This window comes from Crinia signifera, chromosome 5, assembly GCF_055691185.1.
Source record: "Crinia signifera chromosome 5, ASM5569118v1, whole genome shotgun sequence".
In the NCBI taxonomy this organism is placed as follows: domain Eukaryota; kingdom Metazoa; phylum Chordata; class Amphibia; order Anura; family Myobatrachidae; genus Crinia; species Crinia signifera.
In genome coordinates this window covers 211845509-211855508 of record NC_139221.1, presented here as the reverse complement: position 1 = coordinate 211855508, position 10000 = coordinate 211845509, and the positions used below count along the sequence as shown (strand labels likewise).

The window sequence follows — 10000 nt, the reverse complement described above, 5'->3', positions numbered from 1 at the left end:
TCTCCTTGGCCAATCCGGGGCCACTAAGATCACTGGAACCTTCTGCCCCTGTATTTTCTTCAGAAGTCTCGGTAACATTGGTACCGGTGGGAATGCATAAAGGAGATCTCCCTGCCAGTGAATAGTCATGGCATCCACTGCCTCCGCTAGTGGATCCCTTGTTCTGGCATAGAACCTGGGCACTTGACGGTTGATCCTGGATGCCATCAGGTCCACATCCGGAGTTCCCCACATCGAAGTGATTTGGTGAAACACCTGAGGGTGTAAGCTCCATTCCCCTTCCTTGAGCTCCTCCCTGCTCAGGAAGTCGGCTTCTATATTCTCTATTCCTGGGATGAATATAGCCGATACAGCTGGAACATTCTGTTCCGCCCATAGGAAGATTCTGGATACCTCCCACATGGCCAATCTGCTGCGTGTACCTCCCTGGTGATTCAGATACGCCACAGCTGTGGCATTGTCGGTCTGAATCCTCAAGGGGAGGTTCTGTAACCTGTCTCCCGCCAAGGAAATGACTTTCCAGACAGCTCTCAGCTCCAAGATGTTGATTGGTAACGCTGATTCCTCTGCCGTCCACAGGCCCTGAAGCCTGAGATCCAGGACTATTGCCCCCCAGCCCCTGAGACTGGCGTCGGTAGTTACTATCAACCAGTCCCAGGTCTGTAATGACCGACCCCACTGAAGGGAATCTACTTCTGTCCACCATTTCAAGGATTCTCGGGTGTCCGAAGACAGCACTATCATCTCGGATTTCATGGTCAAAGTGTTTCCTGACCAAGCTGACAAAATGTTCCATTGGAACCTCCGAGAGTGGAACCTGGCAAATTGAAGCGTCTCGAATGACGCCACCATCTTCCCCAGGAGCTTGAGGCACCTCCATACTGAAATGCTCTGAGCCCTGAGAATCTCCTGGACTAGGGTGACCAGATCCCTGGCCTTTTCCTCCGGGAGGAATACCCGATGAAGATGGGTGTCCAGTATGACTCCCAAGAATTGGAGCCTTTGTGACGGTACCAACTGAGATTTTTGCAAATTTAAAATCCAGCCGTGAGCCTGCAAAAAACTGATGGCCTCTGCCAAGTGACTCTGCAGCATGGCTGCTGACTCTGCTTTGAACAGGAGATCGTCCAAATAGGGTATTACTGTGATTCCCCTGAGCCTCAGCACCGCCGCCATTACTGACATTATCTTTGTGAATACCCTTGGCGCGGTTGCTAGCCCAAAGGGTAACGCCCGGAATTGTAAATGCAGGACTCCTATGGCAAACCTCAACAAGGTCTGATGCTCCGGGTGTATAGGAACGTGCAAATATGCGTCCTGGACATCCATGGACGCCAAAAATTCTCCCTGGTCCAGACTCAGGAGTACTGACCGTAGAGACTCCATTTTGAAATGGTCTACCCATAAATGAACATTTAGAGACTTCAAATTTAGTATTGGTCTGAAAGACCCGTCTGGTTTGGGCACCAGGAACAGCGTGGAGTAAAAGCCTTTCTTCCACTCTGTCTTGGGGACTAGTGTAACCACCCCTTTTTCCAAAAGGGAGTGCGCTGCTCTCACAAGAGCTGTACGCAGCCGTGCCTCCTTTGGTAAGGATGTGGGAATGAACCTCTTCGGAGGTGGCCCTCTGAAAGGGATTTTGTAACCCTGTGTTATGATGTCTAGCACCCAGGCATCCTGGCCTAGAGAAGCCCAAGCGTCCCTGAAGTGTGTGAGACGCCCGCCCACTTTTGTCACTGTCGGGCAAAGCCCCTGACAGTCATGCAGAGGGTTTATCCTCTCCTTTATTGGCAGGCTTCTTGTGAAAAGAGCCAAATTTTGACTTTTGTGTCTTGCCTCTAGAGGGCTGAAACCTTCCCCTGAAAGACTGTCCTCGAAAGGACGCACCACCTCTAGGGGAGGGCCGAAAGGACGGCTTAAAAGCAGAAAATCTGGATGTCTGCTTTGCTGAGGAGGCCGGCAGGAATGTACTTTTGCCGCCTGTGGCCTGTTTTATAATCTCCTCTAATTCGGTACCAAAGAGTACCTTTCCTTTGAAGGCTAATGTTTCCAGAGCCTTCTTGGACTCATTGTCTGCTTCCCAGGCTTTAAGCCAAAGCACTCTCCTGGCATTAATGGAGACTGTGGACACTCTGGTTGCCATTTTAATAGCTTCCTCCTCTGCTTCAACTGCATATTCTGCTGCTGCCTTAATCTTTTCTGCAAGCAGTAATGCACCCGGGTCAGCCTGCAGCATGGTGCATAATTCACCAGCCCACTCTATCATGGCCTTAGAAACCCAGGCTGAAGCAATAAGGGGTCGTAAGGTAAACCCCACCCCTTCAAAGATAGCCTTGAGGTTTCCCTCCAGCTTTTTATCCACAGAATCTTTAAAAGCTGCACCGCCTTGTACTGGTAATACAGTAGCCTTGGACAAACGTGCCACTGAAGCGTCCACAACTGGGACCCTTTCCCAGAGCTCCGCATGAGACTCTGGCATGGGGTACAGATTAAGGAATCGTTTTGGCATCTGAAGCCTCTTATCAGGAGTTTTCCAAGCCCCTTCTAACAATTCCTGTAACCCCTCATCTGAAGGAAAAGTAACAGCCTCCTTCCGCTGTCGCTTAAAAACACCTTTAACAGGAGTCTTATCCTCCACAGTCAGCTTTAAAGCCTGCTTCACAGCTACAATGAGATCCTCTATACCAGCAGCAGAGTTCTCTTCCAAATCATCACCCTGATCCCAGGGGATGTCAGTATACTCTCCTTCCTCTTCATCTACCACAGTAGTTAAAGCATAAGACCTTCTAGGGGTCCCTGCCACATCATCCATTTTGTCCAGCATTTCACTGAACCTGTTAATCCCTTTTGCAGTATCCTGCATCACCTGGATAAGTGCAGGATCTGCCTGGGTAAGAGGCAAGGAGCCAGACGACTGCTGAGATGATGGCATAGGTCTCTGTGATTCTACCAGCCCATCACTCTGCCTGTCCAAAAGCTGCACCAAAGCGTTTACTGACCTGCCTAGGGCCCTGGCCCACGCAGGTTCCATCTGCTCTGCCCTATGGGGATCACTGCCCATGGGTCTCACATCAGCGCAAGTAATACATAAGCCCCCCTTGGCCATCTGCTCAGGGACAAACTTTTGTGTGCAAACATTGCACGCGCTCAGTGCATTAAGGGCTCCCTCCCCCAAAACCACAGCCTGATGCTCAGACATGATGCAAGTGATAAATGTATATCTATCAGTATACACAGTGCAAACAATGTACAAGCGTTTATACAGAGCAATGCACCCAGTCACTTATCTGTCTGTTGGTTTCAACTGCGGGGAAGCGATGCCCAGGAAATCCAAGTCACTCTGCCAGGATCAGTAAGCCAGCTCAGCTCCGCTGCAAGCGTTCTGAAAGGCGCCAAAGTCAGAGTGAAGGAAGAGACCACAGGTCCCTGCTGCTGCGGGGTCCGTGACCTTTTGGCGCCAACTACCCCCAGCAAGCCGCTCCTTAGGTAGGATTTCCTAGTTCCAGTGTCTCCCCCTCAAATGGGGATCACTTGGAACATGCCTGTCACAACGCTGCTGTCCTCTCATCTAGGAGCTCAGCGTGTAAGCTCCGCATAAAATGGCCGCCGCCATCACGGAGCGCCTGTCCCCCATGATCCCCACCTAAACGTGGAGCCGGTTTCAGGGTACTCCGGAGCCCAGGCAGCCTTTTAGAAAAGGCTATAAGCGCTGCACAGGGAGACCAGACAGTGTCTCCCCTGTGCACAGTGAGCTGACAGGACGCGCTTCTGTCAGCTCCTGCTGCGCAAGCAGTGTGAGGATTCACTATGAGAATCCTCACACTGTGCCTACCTAGCTAGGGTAAAAGTTAATAAAATAATAAAAATCCCCTAACTACTCTAATTCTTCGGCTGCTCCTGCAGCCCTTTAGAATAGCACCCACTCCAGTGGGCACCTAACACGAACTGAAGAGTCCAGGGATGCAGTAGGGGAGGAGCCTACCCTCTAAAACTTTAGGATAGGTGCCTGGCTCCTTCGGACCCTCCTACATCCCAGTGTTGAGCTGTGTCACCAGGACCATTGAAAGAGAAAACTATAAAGGACCACTATTAGGGGGGTAAACTATTAGCAGCTGTGCTTCCCTGCTGCTAACAAGATTGCATGTGGCTATCCTATTAGTGATGCAGGTGTCCCTTATTCCCAACACCCGCTGTTACAGGGTGTTAAGCTATGGGTGTCTGTGCACAGTCCCCGATAAGCAGCCAACGGGACCCACAAAAATAAGCATAGGATATGGGGGGGGGGGAAATAGCACAGCACAGGCTAGTGTTGCCTCTGCAACTGGAAATTTGGCTAGCCTGCATCTGGTTTTGCAGCCAGGGGGCAGCTGGTAATGTGTGAGCGATTTGCTGTGTAGTGAAGCGCTCCAATTTTAGCTATGTGCCCACAAAATTTAATAGGGCACATAACTGGGCGGGAAAGCCTTGCCCTGTGCTGGGCGTCCCACCGACTACAACCCAGGCTGAATTAGGCCCAATGCCAAACAAATGTATAAGGGCTAATGTAATAGCCTGCGGGATTTGGAAAGTGCAGTGATTTTATTGATCTAGCCAAGAGACTGAAAGTAGCTATTTTGCATTTATAAAATCTGACACTAAGGGGTACATTTACTAAAGCTTCTAACAATGAAAAGAGAAGATGTTGCCCATAGCAACTAACCAGATTCGGTCTATCATTTCTAGGAATAATAAATAAATCATAAACAGAATCTGATTGGTTGCTACGGGGAACATCACTTTAGTAAATGTATTCCTAAATATTGCAGCGAAACTTTGGAAATCTCAGCACTTAATAACTTGACTGGTTTTCTACCCATGGTCTAGGGCACAGGTTCTCAAACTCAGTCCTCAGGACCCCCACACAGTGCGTGTTTTGCAGATCTCCTCACAGAATCACAAGTGACATAATTAGCTCCACCTGTGGATATTTAAAAATGTGTCAGTGAGTAATGAGTGCTCCTGCCCGGTGACCTGGAAAACTGTGTGGGGTCCTGAGGACCGAGTTTGAGAACCACTGGTCTAGTGTATATGGATTATGTGAATGCCTTTTCTTGTCCTGATTCAGCTTGCTAACTTTTGGGTCTAGCATAATAAATGAGATGATTAATATTGTTACACTCAGTGGAAACAAACTAGTGTAATTAATAGAAAACTACTGGTAACAATTACTGTAAGCACTTTCGGTATACGGAATATGGGGCCACTTTTATTATTTTGTTTTGATGAAAAATAAAATATTCTCTAGTGCACCCATTCTCTAGTACACGTTTCATTTAATACCGATATTTTAAAATCTAAAATAATATTAAAACATTACGTAAAATAGGTTATAGGCACGTCACATTTGAAACCCAAGTAAGTAATATAAAAATATCTGTTTAACGTACCTCTTGGATAATTTTGGTTCCCTTGGGATCTTTCATGTTAACAGCTATACTCTAAGGAAATAAAGCAATACATATTAAGGCAAAATTACAAAAACAATGCAATATGCACTGTATATATAGAAACATCTCACCAATACAGCATAGCAGTATAAATATGTCGGAACAGATACTTTTAACAAGTGGAACAGGCCAGGGTGCATTGTTCCTTCAGATGCTCAAACTCAGAGGGAAAGGAGCATCATAGAACCAGAAGATAGTGAGGCCGTTCACTCCTAATACACAAACCTCTACAATACCAGGCCTGTACCTTTTTTGCAGAACTTGCCATACAAAAGGAAAGATAGAAAACTATAGTATATGGATTGTAACTTCACCTTAAAAAAAATCAACTATAATATATCCCTTATTATTAATGGAATAGGTCAGGGGTCCTCAAACTATTTTGCTCTGGGACTCCGTCAGACAATAAAAATAATTACAGGACCCCAGCAAGTTGCTGCAGAATGTCATCACACCACATGTGTAGTCAGCAGAAAGCACATACATGGCAGCATTGTGGATGCACTAAAGGATGGGAGGAGTCTGACATAACAGACAATTCAACAGATTTTTCAGACTCCTTGGGTGACATTCTATGGGATGAGATGTGTGTTTTTTGCCGAAATTTTCGCAAAAAAACGGCCGAAATCCAGTTTTCGCATATTTAATGAGATGTGAAAAACAGCAAAAATCGCAGATTTTGATGCGAAATCGCACTTTTACAAAGTGCGATTTTAACTCGCGCCGGAACTCGCATCCAGATGTTTTCCCATTGAAAAGTATACAAATCGCATATTTAATGAGATGCGAATTGGGGAAATGTGTCTTAAATTCGCCAAAAAATCAGACCAGGTTCTGATATGCGAGTTGGCCAGAACCCTGCACAGATCATTGAGATCTGTGCATGGTTCTGTGGTAAAAAATGTGTTAATTTTTTTTCGTTTGAAAAAATTGCGTGGGGTCCCCCCTCCTGAGCATAACCAGCCCCGGGCTCATTGAGCCAGACCTGGTTCCAAAAATACGGGGGACAAAAAGCGTAGGGGTCCCCCATATTTCTGAAACCAGCACCGGGCTCTTGGACCGGTCCTGGTTCCAAAAATACGGGGGACAAAAAATCTGGGGTCCCCCGTATTTTGAAACCAGCACCGGGCTCCAACAGCCCGCAGTGTCATGCCACAGACAGGGGACATTGGCCTGATGGGGTAAAAGCTTTCAATCCTAACATTGCTTTATACAGGAGAACTACAAGTACCAGCAGACCTCCCCCGCAGGCTGGGACTTGGAGGACCACAAGTCCCAGCACGCGGGGCATTAATGGGCCCGCTGGGACTTGTAGTCCACCTGTAAAAAGAATGTTAAAAGAAAACACACACAGAGAAGTATAACTTTATTACATACACCCACATACTTACCGATCCAGGATCCAACGCTGGTCTCCCTTCTGCAGAGCCGGCTACCCCCGCACTGACAGTCTCAGCGCGACACAGGCTGAGAGCGTGATTGGGCGATGCGTCTCCATGGAGACGCATAGCTCAGCCCTGATTGGCTGAGCTATGCATCTCCATGGAGACACATAAGCCGAAGACGCTCTCAGCCTGTGTAGCGCAGGGAGTCAGCGCGACAGAAGCTGTTAGCTGCATCGGAGAAAGCTGGTTGTCCCCGCTGTCAGTGCTTGTAGTTCTCCTGTATAAAGCAATGTTAGGATTGAAAGATTTTACCCCATCAGGCTGGCGTCCACTGGCCAGGGACGCCGGTGACAGCCCCGTGATTCAGCCCTGGACGGGGGTGAAGCCTGGGGGGGGGACCCCTTTATTGGGGGGGTCCCCACTCCTCCAGGTACCCCGTTCGGTACTCTTTACCTAGAACGGCGCCCATCGCGACCATCGCGACCATCGAATGCACTAAAAAACGGGTGCGATGCCCGCGATGGCCGAGATTTCCCATAGGGATCAATGTTAAAAGTGAGATTGGACGCGATTTTAGTGTTCAATGCCTCAATGCCCGCGATTTTTACATAGGAAACAATGTTAAATGGGCCACAGAGCCCAAATAGTCACCGTGAAGTCTGAAATGGCCCCCACAATTGTTAACGCCACCCCACGATCAACGTCAACCCTAAGCGTGGCGAGCGGCGGCGGTACGCGTCCTCCGACCTTTTCATACCCCCACTATCCACGTCAGCGTGGAGTTGAGAATAGAATAGTGTGGCGAGCGCAGCAAGCCACCGAGCCCGAAGCGTGGCGAGCGCAGCGTGCCCCGCGAGGGGACGCGGATACCTTCACAGTTATACGCGTCCCCTCGCGGGCTTCCCAGGTGTCCATGGCTCGCGGGGCTCGCCACACTATTCTATTCTCAACTCCACGCCGACGTGGAAAGTGGGGGTATGAAAAGGTCGGAGGACGCGTACCGCTGCGCTCGCTACGCTTCGGGTTGACGTTGATCGTGGGGTGGAGTTAACAATTGTGGGGGCCATTTCACAGTTCAAGGGCACTATTAGGGCTCTGTGGCCCATTTAACATTGTTTCCTATGGCCAAATCGCGGGCATTGAGGCATTTAACAGTAAAATCGCGTCCAATCACAGTTTTAACATTGATCCCTATGGGAAAATCGCAGGCATCGCGTCGCACCCGTTTTTTATGTACCCTCGATTTTTTATCCCCGCCGTTCTAGGTAAAGAGTACCCCCCGTTCAAGGCTGACCAGCCACGGTGCTCATGGTACGGCCGGGGACCTTATGTAAAAAGTGTCCCCTGGTTGCGGCATGACAATGCGGGCTGTTGGAGCCCCGTGCTGGTTTCAAAATACGGGGGACCCCCAGATTTTTTGTCCCCCGTATTTTTGGAACCAGGACCGGTCCAAGAGTCCAGGGCTGGTTTCAGAAATACGGGGGACCCCTACGCTTTTTGTCCCCCGTATTTTTTGAACCAGGTCCGGCTCAATGAGCCCGGGGCTGGTTATGCTCAGGAGGGGGACCCCATGCAATTTTTTTTTATACAAACACAAAATCGCACATAACCTTAAATTCGCACATTTTCATGTCTAAAAATCGCAAATTTCATGCCTAAAATTCGCCCATTATCGCACTCAATCGCACTTTTCTTGCCGGAACACGCACCTCATTAAATATGCGAATCCAAGGCAAAAATGTGATTTAAAAAAAGTGCGATAATGGGCGAAAAACTGATGTGCGAAAAACTCTCATCCCATAGAATGTCACCCCTTGAATCATTGGCTGAGATTAAAAAAGTAATCAACCTGACGGTTAGCAACATGATAGAAACATAGAATTTGACGGCAGATAAGAACCACTTGGCCCATCTAGTCTGTCCCTTTTTTAAACATGTTACCTCAAACCATATTTGATCCTTATTTTTTTGTAAGGATATCAATATGCTTATCCCAAGCATGTTTAAATTGTACTACTGTATTTGCGTCTACCACCTCTGATGGTAGGCTATCCCCCAGAAGAGGATTGGATGTGTGTATATATATATATATATATATATATATATATATATATATATATATATATATATATATATATATATATATATATATATATATATGGAAAAAAAAAGAAACACCAACTGTTTATTCGAGCACAAAGCAAAACAGAGTTGTGTCCTCCTATTCCAACGATGATGTCATGACCCTATGCTGAGAAGGTCGGGACCCACTTTGGGGTCAGGACCCACAGTTTGAGAATCGTTGGAATAGGAGGTGGAGAGATTTTCCTTAACAGCTAATGGTTACATGTTTCAAAATCTTTGCAAAGAACTTAGCTGCCCCTTCCACTAACATTTCCGATTAATATAAAGAACACAACTCTGTTTTGCTTTGTGCTCGAATAAACAGTTGGTGTTTAATTTTTTTTACATATATATATATATATATATATATATATATATATATATACACAGGGGGTGTATGAATGTAGTAGGGAAGAATCCCTCCAGGGGGCTTTTCAAAGAAATCAATTTTATGTGGGTACAATCATGACATCAAGGGTAACATGAGTCAAGGAGTCGACGTTTCAATATACAAGATATTTTTTCAAGACGACCCATGCATGTAACATGATAACTCACACAGCGGTGAGTAACAACAACATGACTCGCACGGCGGCCAGCTCACTGAGCATGTGTCAGATCTCGCTACTATCACAAGATCTCCCATTCAGCCTGGTGGCACCAGCCGCCATGGACAGAGCTGTTCCTGCTGTGGTGTCTGGGAAACAGTGCATTAAGAAATGTGTACAATAATTTAAATAACTATCAAAATAATATTTGACGTCATTATATTTAAAACATGAAGTACCTTTTTATTTCTGTTCACACTAAGAAAATAAGCACTTTCAATTCCTACAAAAGGAGGTCCCCATGATCTTGTGTCATCACCAGATCCTGGAAAACAAAAGCAGCAATAACAGTATTTCATGTATCTTAAAGGAATCAAATATCAGTTTAAAAAAATGAAAACTTGTGCATGTATCTATTGTGTCTGTATCTCGTGTCTGTATCTATTGTGCATGTGTC

The 10000-nt window shown here is 46.9% G+C and overlaps 1 protein-coding gene across 3 annotated transcripts in view; it reads right to left on the bottom strand.

Moving 5' to 3' along the window:
* SUGCT (succinyl-CoA:glutarate-CoA transferase) overlaps positions 1-10000 on the bottom strand; it is an 848669-nt gene that overhangs the window by 814560 nt on the left and 24109 nt on the right. For all 3 annotated transcript variants that reach the window (XM_083188510.1, XM_083188511.1, XM_083188512.1), the window contains exons 4-5: positions 9783-9868; positions 5427-5477 (exon numbers count right to left, since the gene is read on the bottom strand). In XM_083188510.1, the coding sequence (XP_083044636.1) occupies positions 5427-5477; positions 9783-9868 (137 nt within the window). The remainder of the gene's footprint in view (positions 1-5426; positions 5478-9782; positions 9869-10000) is intronic.